Genomic DNA, 22,500 nt, shown 5'->3' with positions numbered 1-22,500 from the left:
TAAATTGCAGGATGGTGTAATAATAACATCATATTATTACATTAACCGGTGATTATGACTTCATAAGGAGCGACATATTTTTAACTGATGATTGTATGACAATACTGACTAATAATGCAATCTCGTGTAAGAGGAAGAACAAAAATGATTACATAAGCAGTTTTTTTTTTTTACAGTCTTTATGAAGTAATTGTTTGTTAATGTAATGATGTGATATTATTATGTGACATATATTCTATACGTCTTTTTTTTTTTTTTACTGTAGCCTACATTGTCCTGCAGGTGCTACATGTGAAGTCAGTGAGTCAGAGGCAGGGCAGGTAACAATAGTTAGGACATGGCCACAGAACTGGAATAGATAGACCAGGCGTTCCTGCTGCATCAAAACAACATCCAATAATGAGGGGAATGGGCTATTTAAATTGCCCAATCAGCATCGAGGCAGCTATGGGCGTGATTCAGGTGTGCTGACAGTGAGAGGCGATAGACAGTGATAGACAGATGGTTCATCCAATTACCTGCCAGGTATTTTTTTGAAAGCGCCCGCCCCTTTTCCAAAAAGTGTCCCAAGGATGATAAACCAAATGATCACTGCTGCTGTACAGAGTGCTCAGAGGTAACCGATATGAGCCGGCAACATTCTGAAACCATGCTCGTTTCCATGGCAACATTAGCCTATAAACATTCTATGGCGACCGTTTCAGGTGTTCCAAACGGACGTTAACCACGATACACTTGGACATTCCCGTTCTATCTGTCCTGATTCTGTAATCAACATGGCCATGTCAGTGGTCGGTGAATCCGGGCATGGGGAAGGGCCGGGCGAACAGCTCCACCCGCTGGCGCAGGTCTGCGATGCGAGACGTGGTCTCTGGGTCCTGCAGCAGGAAGGATTTGAAGCTGGCCAGGTTGCCTGTAGGAAACGGAGGGAGCAGCAGCAGCAGCATGGTTAGGAGGGGTTTGATCTCTAAAATTACAATACATTATCAATGGTTCATCTTGGTCATGAAACATTTTCTATATTTGTGGCACTGACTGAGTAAGATAGTGAATCCTAACCACCTCAACTATTCTATAGTGGATCAGGGTGTCCGCTATAGCGAAAGCCGGATGTTTTCACAAAACACACAAAAAATGTCTCTTTTCTCACCAGTCTTCTTCTTCACATCCAGTGCGATGTGGATCCCTTCATCAATAAACTCCACGACCTTCTCAAAGTGGGCCTCCTGGAACTGTCTAGAAGTCAGAGCTGGAGCTCCTGGAAGCAGAAGAAAGAAAAAGGACGAGAACTTTTTTAAAGTGACAAAAGGAGGCCAATCAATAGAGACAGTCCGCATGTCTGGGAACGCCCATACAGGCTCTGGGAACGCCCACAATAGACGCTGGGTCAGCTGGCTCAGCCTGGCTGGGGGGCGGGGTCAGGGTGGGGTAAATTCCCCCGTTCTATCCATTCAGCAAAGTTAGAATTTAGCTGATAGCCCAGCCCAGGCAGACACGATAGGGGATTTAACCAGCGCAGTAAACGCACATCTGAGCAGACGTCTTGTGTTCTGCTCTAGAACCCCCAAACCTGTAGTTTAGAGCCGCAGCACCGTCTTTTGGTGAGTCAGGCCAGGATGTGTAGAGTAAATGGACTAAGTCTGAGTACCGAGCCGGAGTCCTCCGGGTGTCAGGGCGCTCTTGTCCCCGGGACAGGTGTTCTTGTTGGCGGTGATGGACACCAGCTCCAGCACCCGCTCAGCCCGGGCCCCGTCCATCCCGCGGGGTCGAAGGTCAACCAAGACCAGATGGTTGTCTGTTCCCCCTGCGAGGAGAGGGAGAGGGCTGTGGTTCAATTCAATTCCATTCAATTCGATTTGATTCAATTCGATTTGATTTGATTCAATTCAAATAAATTCGATTCAATTTGATTCAATTCAATTCGATTCTGTTGTAGTTGTCGGTGAAAGCAGTGGGAAATGTGTTGCTGTTAATGGGATTCATGTTAGCGGGAGACAAACTGCTCTTCCCCTTCACTTTCCATTCTAATGTTGAAGAAACCACATTGTGTTATGATCATTAGCGTTAAAGTCGAGCTGAAATGGCATTTCCACAGTATTCACTTCGTTATCGCACCGCACGATTGCCGGAGAATGACAGTTGGTGATTGATTGACGGCTGTCGGATGCCTTGATGTTATTGGTTGGCATTGGGTAGGACTGTACATGCTGACGTTATAACTTCACATTAGAAATGAGTCACAGGTGTGTGTGTCTGACGAGGTCAGATTTAGCAAAGGACGAAACAGGTGTGTCCTCGTTACACAAAACACTCTAACCCAGCAGTTTATGATGTACCTGACACCAGGGTGTAGCCTTTCTTCAGCAGGGCATCAGCCATGGCTTTGGTATTCAGCAGCACCTGAGCAATGTACTCTTTAAACATGGGAGTGGAAGCCTGTGGATCGACAGAAACAATGATGAGAGAGAGAGAGAGAGAGAGAGAGAGAGAGAGAGAGAGAGAGAGAGAGAGAGAGAGAGAGAGAGAGAGAGAGAGAGAGAGATCACAGACAAGGAAGGAGGACACCAGGATACCAGTTGTTGTTTTGACTTTCACAAGGCATTTTCTGTCATAAATGTCCGGTGTGATACAGATAGTAGTCATAAATAGAAGGCATGAAATAGATAGAACATGTGAACCTGTTTGAGGGCTACAGCCACCCCAGCGATGGCGTGGTTGTGAGGTCCTCCCTGCAGTGACGGGAACACGGCGAAGTTGACCCTGTCCTGGAGGTCATAGGTCACCTCCCGCCCTTTCTTATCCACAGATCGCACCCCCTTCCGGTAGAAGATCAGACCGGCCCTGCAGTACCACACCACACCACACCACACCAGGTGACAGATGTGTTAGAAAGCCAAATAGACTCAGCCTGTAATGTTGCTTTTTAGCATTTCAATATTTGATCGCATAGTGTCAACGTTTAACACACCATACCACCATTTTGTTTTCTATCTTATTACATCAGCTCAAGTTACGCCATGTCACGCCATCATGTCAGGTGACCAGGTCACACATCACATGACACATTACATCACATCGCATTGTATCTTGTATTCACATGATACTTGTGCATAATATGAGATGACAAGTTTGACTTTTACATAATGTCACACACAGAACCAATAAACGCTTCATTTCATGTTAATCGTGTATTTTTGATTTCAGTCTTCTCCAGAGCTGTCCAGAATCCTTAAAGGAACACTCCGCCCATTTTCAACCAGCTTTGTATCATTAGAACATCAGTAGTATATCAGAAAACTGTAAACGGTTTTGAAGTCTGTCATTTAATTTGACAGTTATTGAGTGTTAAAGTGTCGACCAGTGACATCACTGGTCCACACTAACTCAAATGAATAACCCATTAACTCAAATCAACTCTCAATAACTGTCAAACTAAATGACAGACTTCAAAACAGTTTACAGTTTTCTGATATACTACTGATGTTCTAATGATACAAAGCTGGTTGAAAATGGGCAGAGTGTTCCTTTAACAACAACAACACGAATGCAGTCACTCACCGAGCTCCACGCAGAGACTTGTGTGTGGTGGTGGTGACCAGGTCAGCGTGCTGGAACGGAGAGGGAACCGCTCCAGCTGCCACCAGCCCGCTGATATGAGCCATGTCGGCCAGGAGGTAGGCGTTCAGTTCCACACACAGCTGAAACACACACACACACACACAGCTGAAACACACACACAGCTGGGAATAACCAACACCTCTATCCCCCAAATAAACATCAGATAGAATCATGATGCAGCATTTGTGTGTGTATCCCTTTAAGACCGCGAACCGACGCGGTTCGCGGTCTTAAAGGGATACACACACAAATGAGGGATATACATGCAAATGCTGCATCAGGTATCAATGGGTTAAATCACATCTTTTTTTAATCTCACGTCATTTTATATAATGTATTTATTCTCTTATTTGCGTTTCCTATTTTCCATTTCCCTTGTATTTTCCTATTCTTGCTTTTATGCCTGTCCTGGGAAACACCTTGTAAACTCTTCTTTTAGCTGTTAGTGCCATATAAATAGAGTGTGTGTGTATACTGTATAATAGAGTGTGTGTATACTGTGTGTGTATACTGTGTGTGTATACTGTGTGTGTATACTGTGTGTGTATACTGCATCATAGAGTGTGTGTGTATACTGTGTGTGTATACTGTGTGTGTATACTGTATCATAGACTTAATTCATATAAATAGTGTGTGTGTGTGTGTGTGTATACTGTATAATAGAGTTAATATATTATATATATTATATATATATATAAATAGTGTGTGTGTATACTGTATCATAGACTTAATTCAGCCCAGAAGCAGCACCTTCTTCATGCGAGGGTAGTCGAGGAGGCGGGCATAAGCGCTGGTTCCGGCTATGATGAGTTTGGGTCTGAAGAGACGGGCCGTTTTCTCCAGCTGCTCATAATCGATCAGACCCGTCTGTGGCTGTGAGAGACGATCCAGAGGGACACAGATGGAGGGAAGAAGATTCACAAACACTGAAGGCCCAGAAACTAAAATCACAGGATTGATTTAAAAAAAATCATCTTGATGAAGGTTTGGGCCGCAGGAAGAAGGAAGTTGATGTCTGAGCCCCTGGACTCATAAATAATACATCATTTTATTATAATAAAATGGAATAAAAGTGAACAAAATCACTTACATTCAGTTTGTAGGGCATCGATTCAAAGTAGATGGAGGTGGCCGAGATTCTCTTGGTATCCGTCATGTAGCCGTGGGTTAGACTGAAATGTACAGGAGTAAAAAAATAAATAAAAAGTCAATATATGTATATAGGCTAACTTATAAAAGTCAATATATGTATATAGGCTAACTTCTATATATAAAGTCATATGTATATAGCTAACTTCTATATAGGCTGTCATTTATTACAGTATAGTAGGCTCCGCAGGCTCAGCACATTCAATGCACTTCAATGCAACACTGAGTTTATTTCCACTGTATCTTTCTCATTCACTCAAAGGGTCATGATCAGGTAAGCAAAGAAGCAGTGAAAAAAATAAAATAAGTGAAAATAAAATAATAAATAAATAAAATAAAATAAGTGAAATAATAATAAATAATAAAAAATAAAAAATAAAAAATAAAAATAAAATAAGTGAAAATAAGTGAAAACGCAGTCGTAATTGTATTTATTCCCTTTAATTGGTGGCTTTTTGGTCTTCTCTAGCCACATGTTGATGACATCACTAGTTGCTACAACAAAAACCAACACGATCGGGAGTTCGAGTATCTCTTTAATGAGATCCTGAATCCTGCACTCACTGTCCTCCATCGGGGAGATCCAGGCCCATGATGCGGTCGTGCGGCCGCAGGACGGAGGTGTAGGCCGCGAAGTTAGCGGGCGACCCGGAGTACGGCTGAACGTTGACGCCCCACAGGTCCGGGTTCAGACCGAAGGCAGCGAGGGCTCGCTTCTGACAGAGCAGCTCGATCTGGTCCACGACCTCTGCACCGCCATAATACCTGGGAAGGGACAAGAAATGTCACAATTGTGTCATTGTCAGTGTGTCAGTGTGTCAGTGTGTCAGTGTGTCAGTGTGTCAGGTGAAAACCAGGTTTTAGCTTAAATTGAAAGAGTAACCAAACGCCAAAACCAAATCTGTGTAAAGCAGGCATGTCCAAAGTCCGAGAAGTGAAATGTCCAAGAAGCACTCTCTTTTCCTCAGCGCTTTGCTCGGCGTGCCTTGACCCCGCCCACAACTTCCATTGACTTGATGCCTGGCAGCTTCACGCTTCATGCTTGGAAAATAGAACTGAATCCTGAACGATCGCTTGAGCGCGGCTTGAGCAAGGCACGCGCGACGCGCATAGCTCGTGTGAACGGCCTTGCCTGCTGAAATGAAACCTGTGGGTTCAGCGTAGGTTGAGTTGAGCGTAGGTTGAGCATTGCTTGGGCGTATGGTGTGAACGTGGGCTTACCTTTGTCCTGGGTATCCTTCAGAGTACTTGTTGTTCAGACAGGAGCCCTGGGCCTCCAGAGCCGCACGGCTGCAGAAGTTCTGACATGACAAACAAGCACAGTGTCAAGATCCAGAACCATATGCATTTTTTATAAAGTTATATATTCAGAACACTGTCACCATCCAAATATAACCTGTTTTCACCCAGAGAAGGTTGAAAAACACCCATGCTGTTTGTCACCAAGGCATGGCTAAGCACAGTCTAAACCTGAGCAGGATCTAGCTAGCTCTTCTATCATAAAACACTATCACAAAAACAATTATAGCCACTTGAGCTACCTAATGTCCAACATAATCACCATCATATATGAAACATAACCATTTTGCCTAATTAGGTCATATCTAATTAATGCATTAATAGCAAATATTTCTATGTCAACAGTCTTCGCATAACACACATGTTATATTAATATAAACTCCACATCTTAAGTATTGTATTTTAAAGAAAATATTTTTTCCTTAATCATAATGCAAATTTACTGTATGCAGCAAGGTTCTCCAAAATCTCAGACACACACAAGTCAGACACACTGGAGAGTCAAGAGTCAGACGCCGCCCTACTATAAAAAAAAACGCGTCGCCCTGAGTGACATCACTGGTGACATCATCACTGGTGACATCATCACTGATGATGTTTTTAGTTTAGTTTAGTTTAGTTTAGTTTATTTCGGTCAATTTCACAAGTACAGCTCAATACAGTTGTGATTAAAGAAAAGCAAGAAAACAAAATAAGAGAACAAACAGTGATTGCTGGTTGGGTGTATACAAGCCTGAAAAGATCTGACCGAAAAGGAGTAGGCTGAAGCAAACGCTTATAGCGCCTACCCTTTTTACATTCATTTTTATTTTATTTTATTTTTTATTAATATTATTATTATTTATTTATTTTCTTTTTTCTTGATATATAATATTGATAATATTGATAATAACAATAATAATGAGTACTAAGCAAAATACAGGTATTCTATATACACATGAATTGTACTTACAGAGTGTCAAATACACAAACTAAATTTCTATATATCTATGAATGTAATAATATGTTTAAATATAATAATGTAATATAATATAAATATCAATCTTGAGTTTTATATTTGTTAATAATCTGATTTTTTAACATTTTTTTTAATTTGTTGATTGTTTTACACATTTTTATTTCATTTTCTAGTCCATTCCATATTTTAACTCCTTTAACTGTTATACATCTTTGCATTGCATTTGTTCTGGTTTTTGTTCTTGTAGTTGTGAACATGCAGATTCCTCTTAGGTTATAAGTGCTTTCTCTGGTTCTGAACAACCTCTGGATGCATTCTGGGAGCTCTTTGTTTTGGATTTTATACATGAATTGTGCCGTTTGAAAGTCCACCAAGTCACTCGCTAATGACATCACAATTGCTCGAGTCACATGACCGTTGACATGAGTGCACAAGTGACATCACTGGTGACATCACACTGACGATGTCATAGACATTGTGACATCATCAGTGATGTCATAAAACCCTTCCCTGCAGAGGCTATAAGTAGGACCGGTGCAACTCAGGCAACTCCACATCTAGACATCACCAACAATTCCATGCATCTTGGTTATGATCAGTCAGTGATCTAATACATCTTTACAGAAGAGCGGCAGCATGTTGTGAAAACTGACATGAAGACGAGTCAGCGAGATGTGCGAGAGCTATGCCCGCTCTTTGCTGCGTGTGTCGGTGGCACAGATCTGCCAGGCGTCCGGCTGGGATGCGATTCAGCTCACGACCTGCGATCTGCTGTCCGATGTCCTGCATCGATATATCCAGCAGTTGGCCAGCGGCTGCCATCGATACTCTGAGCTCTTTGGACGGACGGATCCGGTGTTGGACGATTTCAGCCTCCTGGGCGTGAGTTTGAGTGAACTGGAGGACTATGTCCACAACCTGGAGCCTGGAGGCTTTGCCCATCAAGCACCACTCTTCCCTGTCAGCAAGAACAACAACCTGCAGTTCCCCCAGGCTGGTGCCCGGAACGCAGAGGAGAGGAACGATGACATTCCAGATTACCTGCCACCGATGGTCTCCTTACAGGAAGAAGAGGAGGAGGAGGAGGAGGAGGGAGAGGCTCTCGCTGACACGGGCACACCAGCTGAAGCTACGCAGGTGCTGCTGGATGAGGAGGAGATGCAGGAAGATGAGGCAGTCGACGACGAGGACCACCTACTGAAGAACCACCTACTGAAGAGGCACCTGGACATTCCTGATGCAGCTTTGGGGACGTTGCCCACTTGCAAGAGACCCCGCCTGCACCGTGGTGCCAGCGCAGAGTGGGGGGAGGAGCCTTTTGCGTTCTTCTCGGGCTCTGAGTCGAACCCAGGAAGCTGGACTATGGATGACTCGATCAATGAGATGGTCCGAAATGGCAATCAGGGGAGTCCATCGGCCACTCCTCAAATGAATGACTACATGTCATCAGGATCAGCTTCACCACTCGCTCCTGAAGCCCTGCTCAAGGCCTTTGAGGAGAAGAACAAGACCGTGTCAACGGTACCCTTCAAGAAGAAGCTGAAGAAGGAGCTCAAAACAAAACTGAAGAAGGAGAAAGCCATACCCAAAGACAAGGACAAGGACAAGGGCAAGGGCAAGCTGAAAGAAAAGACTAAGGATAAGAACAGGGATAAGAGCAAAGGGTTTTCCAAGGAGATCAAGATGCCCTGGAAGGAGTATGGAGGAAAACACTCCTGTCAACGAGACTTTGTTGGGTCTGAGGGGTCCAAGAAGATGAAGTCCAGAGACAGAGATGGCCCTAGGAAGGAGAAGGAGAAACACAAAGACACAAAGAAGGATAAAGAAAAGCCTAAATATAAGAGTAATAAAGATAAGAAGAACATGGGTAAAGACAGAAGTCACATCCCCTCCATGCTGCCTCCTCTGCCTCCCACGCGCCAGGATAAAGACATGAAGAGCAAGGAGGACAAGAAGAAAGACAAGAAGAAGAAGAAGAAGAAGAAAGACAAGGAGAAGGAACAGAAAGACAAGGAGAAGGAACAGAAAGACAAGGAGAAGGAACAGAAAGACAAGAAGGAAATGAAAGACAAGGAGAAGGAAATGAAAGACAAGGAGAAGGAACAGAAAGACAAGGAGAAGGAACAGAAAGACAAGGAGAAGGAACAGAAGGAGAAGGAAAAGGAGCGAGAGAAGGCCAAAGAAAAGGAGAGAGAGAAAGAAGAAAAGAGGAAAGAAAAAGAGAGGCAAAAGCAAAAGCGTGGAAGGGAGGAACAGAAGGAAAAAGAGAAAGTTCGATTGCAGAAGGTGAAACTGGGAGCTGGCCAGGACAAAATCGTGATCAGCAAGGTGGCTCCAAACCCAAAACCAAAAACAACCGTGCCCAAGACCCCTGCTCCCAAATCTGGAGCTGGAAGTCGCAGTTGGACACCTCCACCATGTCCCAGATGCAACAAGCCTGATGATGGCGGTCCCATGATCGGCTGTGATGACTGTGAGTACTGGTACCATTGGCCTTGTGTCGGGATCCATACAGCCCCAACAGAGGACCAGCAGTGGTTCTGTGTCCCATGTGCCAGCAAGAAGGAGAGAAAACACAAGAACAGGAGACACCAAATGCATTGAGACGGTGCCATCGTGGAACACTCCTGCTGCTGTAACGTTACGGGAGGAGAAGCAACACGTTCTCATTCTGACCGCAGAATATCACCGCATCATCAGAATATCACCGCATCATAGGTATTGGTTAGGCACAGGGGGGGAGGGGGGTAGGCTTAGGCACTGGTAGCCACTTGGTTAGAGTTAGGGTTTGGATATGGTTAGGGTCTTCAGGGGAAGGCTTAGGGTTAGGGTCTTCAGGGTAGGAAGACAACAGAGGGGGTCTTAAGGACCATCAACAACATGTATGTCAGGGTTAATACGCGTCCTCCAAGAACCCTGATGATTAACAGATCCGCTTAAACTTTCTTCATAGAACTTGTCTTTTATGCCAAGAAAGTACCACACAATGAAAATGATCATTTCGTGACCTTTGTCCTGATGGTCATATATAGGAACCTTTATGCACATGTATTTGGGAGTGATGTAGTGTCTTTTTGGAGTCAGGTGGCCTCCACACTATCAGAAGGAACTGTAATTCCATGCTCACCAAGAGCTATGCTTCCTATGCTATCCTGGGAAACGTGTTGTGGTTTACAGGTTTGACAGCAGCCAAGAAGATGCTGGATCTTTACTGGCAAACCTCCTCACACACTCACACGCGCACATACGCACACACACACACACACACACACACGCACGCACACACGCACACACACACACACACACACCGCACACACACCGCACACACACACACACACACACACACACACCGCACACACACACACACACACACACACACAATGGTTGAACTCTTATCTTGATATACTGCAAGTGTTATTGAGCTATCGGTGAAATATTATGTATTGTTTACTGGTTATTAGTATAATAATTCAACCTAAATATGATGCTGCTGTAACAGTCTGTATATATTTGATGGTCTATATTTGATCTAAGTATAATGTTGTAACAGTTAAATGTATCAGGAGATGGAGGAAGGGGTTTAATACCACAGGGAAGTTATGAGGGGAGAGTCAGGTAATGCACATGCCTGCACATGTATTTATCTACATGTATTTATATAATGGATGTTAATGTCTTAAAATAAAACATGCTGCTGTAATGCTGTAGCTAATGGTGATCCTAATAAACCTTCAACTTAAAATTCATTTTCGTTTTATTAAAAAAAAAAAAAGTACACACAATTTAAAACTAGAAGAGGATTAGGGCCACACATGAAAAAAAAAAGTCAGAATTCTGAGATTAAAGTCACAATTCTGAGGGGGAAATGTCAGCATTCTCAGTTTAAAATCAGAATTCTTAGATTAAATTCAGACAGAATTGATCGTTTGTTGTTGTAATTTTTCACTATTTCTTATCTATCCCGGTGCCTTGAGCACCTTGAAAGGCAGTACAGTACGCGCTGTGGGGACAAAGTTGTGCCAGAAACCAATTTCAGCCAAGAAGTCAGTGTAAGATGTGACAGTCAGCCATGTAAAGAGGGACGGATGTGACATCATCAGTGACATCATTAATGACCAAAACCATCACAAATCTCACAATGTGGGACAAAGTGCAACAAAAAGAGTGGGACAAAAATTGAAACAGAGAAACAGAACCCACTTACTCCCTTTTATATGATGATGATGATGATATGATGATGATTAAAACACTAATATTGGATACCTTAGGGTTCTGCGTCTTTTTTTATTTATTGCATCATAATTGAGGATGTATTGTGTGAGTATGAAAGGCCAAAAATGGGTATTTTGCCTAGAAGCAACACTGAACCATAGAGGGTTCATTGGAATTTATCGTGCATGTTCAGTTCAATTCCTGAATGGCCCCAACCCTGATCAATATGATCTCTGTGTCAAAACCATAAAATATATACTTGATGAATAAAATGATTTAGATTCTGTCTGTCTGTCTGTCTCTCTCTCTCTCTCTCTCTCTCCCTCTCTCTCTCCCTCCCTCCCTCTCCCTCTCCCCCCCCCCTCTCTCTCTCTCTCTCTCCCTCCCTCTCCCCCCCCCCTCTCTCTCTCTCTCTCTCTCCTCACCTCTGATGCGATGAGTTCCAGCCCCCGGCACTGCCTGTCCTTCTCCTGCTGCAGGAGGCTCCACATCTCCGGGTCGTCCTGGGCCAGGCTGTCCTGGCCCGTCCAGCCCCCGCTGCTGAGGCCTCTCCTGGACGCCTCGGCCGTCATCTGCCCCTCTCGGCCCGCACATCCTGGAGCCCTGAGGAGGACGGACTGAAGAGGAGGGGACGAACAGTAGAAAGATGTCCATTCATTTGATGGATTATCTACTTCTTAAACGCTGGTGGTAAAAACAGTTTTAAAAGATAATTGTGATTTGACACGCTTAGAATACCGCATCCCTTATTGGAGTTGCTTACTGGTGCTAAAATTCAAGTTGTGTATTCAGACAGATGAAACGTGCTTCTCTGCAACGGCTCTGTTTAACTGCTCCGTGTATTTATTTTAAACCTCATGAGGAAACACATGGCAATTCAGAGGATCTGATGTAACTCTCCATTGTGCTAACTGCTTGTGCACAAATAAATAAATAGATAAATAGATAGATAAATAGATAAATAAATAAATAGATAAATAAATAAATAAATAAATAAATAAATAAATAAATAAATAAATAAATACACAAATAAATAAATAAATAAATACACAAATAAATAAATAAATAAATACATAAATAAATAAATAAATAAATAAATAAATAAATAAATAGATAAATAGATAAATAGATAAATAGATAAATAAATAAATAAATAAATAAATAAATAAATAATAGAAGATTTTTTGTTGTCCAAGATTGCTCCTTTGGTGTCTTTTGAAAACATCATGCCTGTGCAAAAACACTTTCATCACTCAAAATTAGAATACTTAGCACTGGGGGTTTTGGAGAAAAGGCAGTTAGAATAATGCGTCTTTTGAAGTTGGAAAGAATCCATTACTGTAAATGAAAGGCAGTGAAAACCCATTCAGGAGAGCAGTCTATGGAAAACCTTGGCCACACAGGAAGGGACTTAGTTCTCAGGGTCGTGTTTGCTGAAGCCAGGTTGAACCTGCATGACAGTTATGTCACAATTTGTGACTTTGACCTATAGGCGGATTACTGTTTAACCATAGATTGCTGTTGAAACAAGTGTCTGTTAATTATGTGCGTCTGAGCCTTGAGAATACGATGTCTTGCATAAATCATAGCACTGACTTCCCTTGAACAACAGAAAAAATCATTCTGCCACAAACAGTTGCGTTCTTTTCTGATTTAACGAGCTTGTTTGTGTGAACTTGCTGTCAGATGAGTAAACTGTACACAGAGATTATCAGAGGTATCTGGGAAAAGACACATAATATTGGCTTGATGAATTGTAAAATCCTTTACAAAAATACAAAACAGCACGCACAACTTTTTGATCAGGCAGCTCAAACAAGGTTACCTGGGGTGACAAGCTGACCTAGTTTTCACTAATAAGCCTTTTAGTTACAACTGTTCTTTGGAGGTGGGAGGGAAAATCTTTCAACATTGATATGTGCGATATATATATATATATATTTCAACAGAAAAGCAACAAATAATGATCTCAAGCAAGCATTGACAGTTCATCTACTGTCACTTCTGCTGTTGTGTAAAGCAGGTCTCATGTACAGCTACAGCTACGACATGAGGTTCGGTGGAATGAAGGAATGACATCGACGCAGCTTCACTTCACAACGCTGTAAAATACTGTCAATAAATAAGCAAAGTAATTCTACTCACCCGTAGCGTTTGCCGTAGTGACAGAGAAAACATGTCTGGATAGCTGAAGGCTGCAAAGGGAGGACACTTTTCAAGGTGCAAAGGGTGAAAGTAGTGAAATCGATACTGGAGGGGAGCCAAGGACATGCGCAGCACACTTCACTGATAAAAAAAACCTCACTATTATGAGCGGTGGTCAATAATTTGTTTGATCTCACACTTTTCAATGTTCTTATCAGTCCTTTGGAAAGGGCAATCATGTCTGACCAATCATAGCTCCTCATTTAGAAGAAGAGCTAGGAAGCTTCCTTTGCACCAGTGTGGGCCATACAGTCAATGTGGAATGAATTAAAAAACAATACAATGTATATGTATAAATCATGGTATGTTGATCTATGGATCACGCATCACTGCACATATAATTTACAAACAAATTTACTATATTATACAACTATACATACGTACATTATTCAAGCTTTGTTCCCAAATCTTGAACAGAACAATTTGAAGGGTTTGTATCCATTTTGGGGGGAAATGGATACAAATGAAAAATACTGGCGATTGTATCCTTAACCCATTGATACCTGATGCAGCATTTGTGTGTGTATCCCTTTAAGACCGCGAACCGCATCAGGCGGTTCGCACTCTTAAAGGGATACACACACAAATGAGGGATATACACGCAAATGCTGCATCAGGTATCGATGGGTTAAAGAGCTTTCTGTTTTGTAAGAAAACGTCTTCAGATGACTCATAGCTTTGTTAACAAGGAATATGTGCATTTATAAGCATTACATTTTTCGAATAGTGGATATATCTCATTTTAGAATGAATGTCTTCAGTTCAATCGATGCATAATCAGAAAACAGAATTCATAAAACACTATACTACACTTATCAGTGTTAAATATGCAATGTTAATACTGTATGTACAAGATCAACTCATTGGATTCTTTAAAAACAAATAGTACTTTCAGTCGATGTGTGAGCGTAGTTTAGGACAAAACACACATCTTGTCAGACTATTAACACATGACCACATTTTGTCCCAAACTATACATTCACTGACATGTTGAAAAACGCTTATTAACAATAATGTACAATCACTTTTATATCTCAATCTCAGATGTATGTTGGAAATGAGCACAGGATTTTGAAGGGTGTGTGTATGACAACTTGATTTCTGATGTCTCGATTTCAGAATCACTGCCCAGAGAGTCCGTCATCCAAAGTGCTGCTGGTGCTGGTCCGTCTGAAAGTTATGGTCTGGACAAACCTTCTGCACCAGCCTGTAGTCCGTGCCGGTGAATGCGATGAAGATGCAGATAACTTTGAAGGGCTTTGCGCAGATCCAGGCCGCCTGCGACTGCGTGTTCTCCGAGTAGCAGGTCTGCCCCGGGTCGTACAAGCAGGGCTTGGTCTTCTTGGACCGGTTGGTTCTCTGGTACTCAACCCGACAGTTGAGTTCTGTCACCATCATCATCTCCTGCTGCTGCTTCTGCTGGTCGGGGGAGGCGGTGCTGGTGGACTGAGGCGGGCTCTGGAACTGGAACTCCGGAACCGGAACCGGAACCGTGTTCTCGACGTGAGCGCTCTGAGGCTCCAGAACCTCCCACCCCACGGCTTTGGAGGGCGGGACGATGCTGACGGATATGTTCCCCAGGCGGGACGAGTTGTGGCGGAAGTAGACGCTGAACGTTCCGTTGATGTGGTCGACGATCTTCCCCGTCACCAGGAGGCTGAACTTCACCGTCTTCACATTGAAGTAGAAGTCGCCCCAGCCGAGGATCTTCTTGGCCTTCGTGGGCGTTTTCGCAGGAGGTTTGGGTTTTGGGGGAGGAGGGGAGCGGTACATGTACTGATCCAGGGCTTGCGAGAAGTTCTGGGGCCGGCCGTACGGGCCGAGGGAGCCGTAAGCGGGAGATTTGGGTTTGGTGGAGATGATCTGTAAGTCTTTGGAGAGATGCTTGACCTTCAGTGCAGCTCCAGTAGCTTCTTCTCCCCTTCCTCCTTCCTCCATCGCTACTTCATAGGGAGCAGCGTGAGGAACTGGGTTGAAGGGAGCAAGGTCCTGGTAGTCCAATGGCTTGGCTGTTTCTTGCCCCTGCAGAGAGCAGACATGAATGAAGGTCAGATTACATATTTTGTAGACTATTGTCTTATGATCATTTGATATTTTGCTGTGGAATAGAAAGGAGATGTATTGTGTTGAAGTGAAACGGTCAAAGTCCATCTTAGTTTGGATGTCTAGTACATACTGTATATCTGTACTTATCTTTTAAAGCAGCTACGAGCAAGATTTTCGATTGTTATTAAACAGTATAATTATAATATTGATGCATCACATCTTACCTATAATAGTAGCTGAGACCAAAGCCGTGTGAATCGGAGATTGCTCTCTTGATGATTATAGAGTCTGTGTCTGTCTACCGGCGGGCCGGATAAACCCGGAAGTGAAACGAAACGGTTTACGACAGCTGCCTGCCTTCAACTGTTTCGCTCTGCCTAGCAACAGACCATAAACACGGAAAACGCCATGCAGGGGCTTGCTACTCTCGTGAACATCTCTCGTTATATTCTAAATGGTAAATGGTAAATGGTAAATGGCCTGCATTTATATAGCGCTTTTATCCAAAGCGCTTTACAATCAGTAGGTACATTCACCCATTCACACACTGATGGCGGCAGGTTACCACGCAGGGTGCTGGCACACCAACGGGAGCAATTTGGGGTCAGTGTCTTGCCCAAGGACACTTAGACATGCAGACTGGAGGAGCCGGGAATCGAACCACCGACCTCTTTTATCCAAAGCGATTAGTGGACGACCCGCTCTACCTCCTGAGCTACAGCTGCCCGTTAACTATTCTAACAGTTTGTTTGGAAGTTATTTTGTTATTTTGTGGTTATGGCCGAAGTGGCTGCCGCAAACCGTTTCATTTCACTTCCTGATCTGCCCCGGTCGCAGACAGACTAATCGTCAAGACAACACTGGCCGATTCACTCGGGGTTCAAGCGAGACTACTCGGCGTTGGTCTCGTCTACTATTAGAGGTAAGATCTGATGCATCGATATTAAATTTAGACTGTTTAATAACAATCGAAAATCTTGATCGTAGCTGCTTTAAGATTTTCTTTTTTTCCGGATACAATAGTTTTTTTTCCTCTGTTCTGTTTTATGCAAACAGTGTTTTATAAGCATGGCATTTCTGACAGACTTCATTCAAATAGTAGTCAACAATCTTTCTTAAATGCTATGCATTTTGCGGGGAGTATCAAATGTGTGCAGCTTTGCCATATCAGGACAATTCAGATAAGGGTCTTTTAAGGTTTCAGTGACACAAAAGTAAACTCAATTTACTTTCAAATAACATCACTGGCTTCCATGTAGCAAAGCTTAGAAATACTACATGGCAAAACCGTCCGTGTTAATTTAACTCTGGCCAATGTTGATATAAATCCATAATCCATCAGAGTTAAATTAACAGTTTGAGACAGTTTTGAACACCGCATTAAGACGATATCATCTCAATGAACAGGCAAACAACTCTCTAATCAACACCTGTCAACTCCAATTGGCTCAAATGAGCTGTGGACACTATAGTATTCTGCAGAAAGTGACAGGAAAGAGGAGAGAGAACGTTCCCCAGGAGGACCACCGGGACGACCGCACATGAAGGACATTTTACTGTCGCGACGTGACAAGATGACAGTCAATCGATTCAAATAATGATGTCTCTGTTTCTGCTCCGTGGAATGAGAAGGACTTGGAATTGACTGTGATCAATAGGTCAATAGCTCCTTCAGGCAAGGACTAAAGATGAACACACACACTTACTGTGGGACTAACGAGGAATACCTACGCACACGCGCGCGCGTGCACGCACGCACACATACACACACACACATACACAGACAATTTACTCTATCAAACTGGGCATTAGTCGGAGTAGTAGTAGTAGTAGGCTAGTATAGCAGTCATATTTCTTAGTAGCCTGCTTTGCAGAATACGACATACAGAAAGATACAGTTATAATTTGTCTCGACTGTTAAGAAATACCACAAAATAAATTCTGGAAAGAAGTGAGACTGTATTTGGAGAGATGAAGCAGCTTACTATAAGCTTATACTTAACTATATTAGCTATAAAGCTAATATATATATATAGCTTAACTATAAGCCTGACAGCCACCTGCTGAGGCATAAATCCTAATAAGTACAGTATTATAGTGAAGGCGTTTAGACTCAGTCTCAGTAGACACAGTTTTGCAGGAATTCGTTTAGTTTGACAGTTATTAAGAGTTGATTTGAGTTCAATTGGACATGGGCAAAATGGACCATTGAGGCCGTTTGTGCATGAATGACATCACTGTTCCACAACTGAACTCAAATCAACTCTTGTGACATACATCAACTAGAGATGCACCTGGACACATCAACTAGAGATGCACCTGGACACATCAACTAGAGATGCACCTGGACACATCAACTAGAGATGCACCTGGACACATCAACTAGTGATGCACCTGGACACATCAACTAGAGATGCACCTGGACACATCAACTAGTGATGCACCTGGACACATCAACTAGAGATGCACCTGGACACATCAACTAGTGATGCACCTGGACACATCAACTAGAGATGCACCTGGACACATCAACTAGTGATGCACCTGGACACATCAACTAGTGATGCACCTGGACACATCAACTAGAGATGCACCTGGACACATCAACTAGTGATGCACCTGGACACATCAACTAGAGATGCACCTGGACACATCAACTAGTGATGCACCTGGACACATCAACTAGAGATGCACCTGGACACATCAACTAGTGATGCACCTGGACACATCAACTAGAGATGCACCTGGACACATCAACTAGTGATGCACCTGGACACATCAACTAGAGATGCACCTGGACACATCAACTAGTGATGCACCTGGACACATCAACTAGAGATGCACCTGGACACATCAACTAGTGATGCACCTGGACACATCAACTAGAGATGCACCTGGACACATCAACTAGAGATGCACCTGGACACATCAACTAGAGATGCACCTGGACACATCAACTAGAGATGCACCTGGACACATCAACTAGTGATGCACCTGGACACATCAACTAGAGATGCACCTGGACACATCAACTAGAGATGCACCTGGACACATCAACTAGTGATGCACCTGGACACATCAACTAGAGATGCACCTGGACACATCAACTAGTGATGCACCTGGACACATCAACTAGAGATGCACCTGGACACATCAACTAGTGATGCACCTGGACACATCAACTAGAGATGCACCTGGACACATCAACTAGAGATGCACCTGGACACATCAACTAGAGATGCACCTGGACACATCAACTAGAGATGCACCTGGACACATCAACTAGTGATGCACCTGGACACATCAACTAGAGATGCACCTGGACACATCAACTAGAGATGCACCTGGACACATCAACTAGTGATGCACCTGGACACATCAACTAGTGATGCACCTGGACACATCAACTAGTGATGCACCTGGACACATCAACTAGAGATGCACCTGGACACATCAACTAGTGATGCACCTGGACACATCAACTAGAGATGCACCTGGACACATCAACTAGTGATGCACCTGGACACATCAACTAGAGATGCACCTGGACACATCAACTAGAGATGCACCTGGACACATCAACTAGAGATGCACCTGGACACATCAACTAGAGATGCACCTGGACACATCAACTAGTGATGCACCTGGACACATCAACTAGAGATGCACCTGGACACATCATCAGTGATGCACCTGGACACATCATGTGATGTTACCTGGACACATCATGTGATGTTACCTGGACACATCATGTGATGTTACCTGGACACAGCATCAGTGATGTTACCTGGACACATCATGTGATGTTACCTGGACACATCATGTGATGTTACCTGGACACATCATGTGATGTTACCTGGACACATCATCAGTGATGTTACCTGGACACATCATGTGATGTTACCTGGACACATCATGTGATGTTACCTGGACACATCATCAGTGATGTTACCTGGACACATCATGTGATGTTACCTGGACACATCATCAGTGATGTTACCTGGACACATCATGTGATGTTACCTGGACACATCATGTGATGTTACCTGGACACATCATCAGTGATGTTACCTGGACACATCATGTGATGTTACCTGGACACATCATGTGATGTTACCTGGACACATCATGTGATGTTACCTGGACACATCATCAGTGATGTTACCTGGACACATCATGTGATGTTACCTGGACACATCATGTGATGTTACCTGGACACATCATCAGTGATGTTACCTGGACACATCATCAGTGATGTTACCTGGACACAGCATCAGTGATGTTACCTGGACACATCATGTGATGTTACCTGGACACATCATCAGTGATGTTACCTGGACACATCATGTGATGTTACCTGGACACATCATGTGATGTTACCTGGACACAGCATCAGTGATGTTACCTGGACACATCATGTGATGTTACCTGGACACATCATGTGATGTTACCTGGACACATCATGTGATGTTACCTGGACACATCATGTGATGTTACCTGGACACAGCATCAGTGATGTTACCTGGACACATCATGTGATGTTACCTGGACACATCATGTGATGTTACCTGGACACATCATGTGATGTTACCTGGACACATCATGTGATGTTACCTGGACACAGCATCAGTGATGTTACCTGGACACATCATGTGATGTTACCTGGACACATCATGTGATGTTACCTGGACACATCATGTGATGTTACCTGGACACATCATCAGTGATGTTACCTGGACACATCATGTGATGTTACCTGGACACATCATGTGATGTTACCTGGACACATCATGTGATGTTACCTGGACACATCATGTGATGTTACCTGGACACATCATGTGATGTTACCTGGACACATCATGTGATGTTACCTGGACACATCATCAGTGATGTTACCTGGACACATCATCAGTGATGTTACCTGGACACATCATGTGATGTTACCTGGACACATCATCAGTGATGTTACCTGGACACATCATGTGATGTTACCTGGACACATCATGTGATGTTACCTGGACACATCATCAGTGATGTTACCTGGACACATCATCAGTGATGTTACCTGGACACATCATCAGTGATGTTACCTGGACACATCATCAGTGATGTTACCTGGACACATCATGTGATGTTACCTGGACACATCATCAGTGATGTTACCTGGACACATCATCAGTGATGTTACCTGGACACATCATGTGATGTTACCTGGACACATCATCAGTGATGTTACCTGGACACATCATCAGTGATGTTACCTGGACACATCATCAGTGATGTTACCTGGACACATCATGTGATGTTACCTGGACACATCATCAGTGATGTTACCTGGACACATCATCAGTGATGGTTACCTGGACACATCATCAGTGATGTTACCTGGACACATCATCAGTGATGTTACCTGGACACATCATCAGTGATGTTACCTGGACACATCATTAGTGATGTTACCTGGACACATCATCAGTGATGTTACCTGGACACATCATGTGATGTTACCTGGACACATCATCAGTGATGTTACCTGGACACATCATCAGTGATGGTTACCTGGACACATCATCAGTGATGTTACCTGGACACATCATCAGTGATGTTACCTGGACACATCATCAGTGATGTTACCTGGACACATCATTAGTGATGTTACCTGGACACATCATCAGTGATGTTACCTGGACACATCATGTGATGTTACCTGGGGTCATTGGGTCTTTCGGGTCTTTCAGCAATCGGACACCCGGCCTCACCCAGGCGACCCAGCCCACGGCTCTCGTCTCCTGATCCACAGCCACCTCCAAGCAACTTCTGCCACCAACCAGGGCCACCGGCTATCATCAGTGGTGGTGACCATGTACTAATAAACTAATAAACTTTATGCAAAGATGATGTTTTGCAGATTAGACTTGATTTCTACACGACTGTAGGACAGGAGAGAGTATAGGGAGGGAGAGAAAGGTGCAGAGTAAAATGTCCTCTGGATTTTTGGGGAGACATCTCTGAGGAAATCATTATTTCTTGCCAATAAGTGGGATCACATCACGCCCCCCCGTGCACCCCCTCACGCACCCCGTGCACCCCCCCTCTCTGCCACTCTCTGCCTCCTCCAGCAGCTCCAGATGTGCCATATTGTTATGAGCCTAAACCTCCGGCGCGCTGCTGTTCTCACCTGCTGTAATTGGAGCCCACTGTGTGACAGCCGTGTCAGTGGCTCGGTGTCAAGATGCCAGCGCACTGACTGCATCTGAGCAACACACAGCCTGTGCAAGCACACACCACCCTGTGCAAAAGCACCTGCACAGGCAAAACCCAGGAGCATAATTGTGTTTTTAAGGACACAGAGTACATTGCTGCCGTCGGGTGAAAAGACACTAGCTCAAAAATGTCATTTTTCCCCCCTCCAAGACTGAACAAAGAAACAGGCTTTTTTAGACGGAGGACTCTCTGCCTCTCTTTGAAATGAATTCTGATAGGGTTTCCAAAGTCTCAGGGTCATCAAACTTCCTCCAGCCCCAAAGGGCTGTGTCATATTTCACTTCCAAGTCATAAAAAATCCCAAATGATCATAATAACAGTCAGGAGCTATGATGAGCTTTTCACCTGACAACGGCCATATTCAGTTGGGGCTGGCAGCATATTAAGTTGGGGCTTGCAGCACGGGTCAAAATGAATAAAGTCAAATTAAAGACGATTAAAGCAGATTCAATGATAATTACAATAATAGCTGAAAGAGCGATTGGAGCGAATGGAACGGTCATTTTGAGAACGTTTTATATCTTCTTCTTTGGGGTTCGGGGGGGGGGGGGGGGTTCATTGTTTGAAGTTCATTATACCACCTCAAATTTAATTATCCTTCAAAAGTACTAGGCTATAAATTGTATTCATTTTGAGCTATTAATCATAATGTGTCAATTTGCTCAAGTGGTAGACATGTATCTCATTTTGGAACAACACCTCAATAGATTGGTTGGTGGTAATAATCCACTTTGAGGTTGAATTGGGTG

General features: G+C 43.5%; 2 protein-coding genes and 1 pseudogene across 3 annotated transcripts in view; 1 reads left to right on the top strand and 2 right to left on the bottom strand.

The window, feature by feature from the left end:
* Positions 1–785: 785 nt before the first annotated feature.
* LOC310794525 (serine hydroxymethyltransferase, mitochondrial-like) lies at positions 786–11,808 on the bottom strand (the record flags this gene model as incomplete). The annotated part of the gene is made up of 11 exons (XM_083656495.1): positions 786–913; positions 1,151–1,258; positions 1,649–1,804; positions 2,337–2,436; positions 2,679–2,841; positions 3,559–3,698; positions 4,369–4,491; positions 4,709–4,790; positions 5,332–5,532; positions 5,989–6,068; positions 11,662–11,808. 11 exons carry the CDS (start codon positions 11,806–11,808, stop codon positions 786–788), a joined length of 1,428 nt encoding a protein of 475 aa, XP_083512621.1.
* On the top strand, positions 7,697–9,628 carry LOC310794425 (uncharacterized protein; the record flags this gene model as incomplete). The annotated part of the gene is made up of 1 exon (XM_083656427.1): positions 7,697–9,628. One exon carries the CDS (start codon positions 7,697–7,699, stop codon positions 9,626–9,628), a length of 1,932 nt encoding a protein of 643 aa, XP_083512553.1.
* Positions 11,809–14,581: 2,773 nt separating the features above from the next.
* The window catches only part of LOC310794524 (neurexophilin-1 pseudogene), a 9,535-nt pseudogene continuing 1,616 nt past the window's right edge, over positions 14,582–22,500 (bottom strand). The window contains exon 3 of the transcript in view: positions 14,582–15,463. The product of the transcript in view is annotated as a neurexophilin-1 pseudogene (transcript). The remainder of the gene's footprint in view (positions 15,464–22,500) is intronic.

The sequence above is a fragment of the Poromitra crassiceps genome (genome assembly GCF_964638095.1).
Source record: "Poromitra crassiceps genome assembly, chromosome: 20".
Taxonomy (NCBI): domain Eukaryota; kingdom Metazoa; phylum Chordata; class Actinopteri; order Beryciformes; family Melamphaidae; genus Poromitra; species Poromitra crassiceps.
The sequence above is the reverse complement of the archived record's forward strand: the minus strand, read 5'-3'. Positions and strand labels throughout refer to the sequence as shown.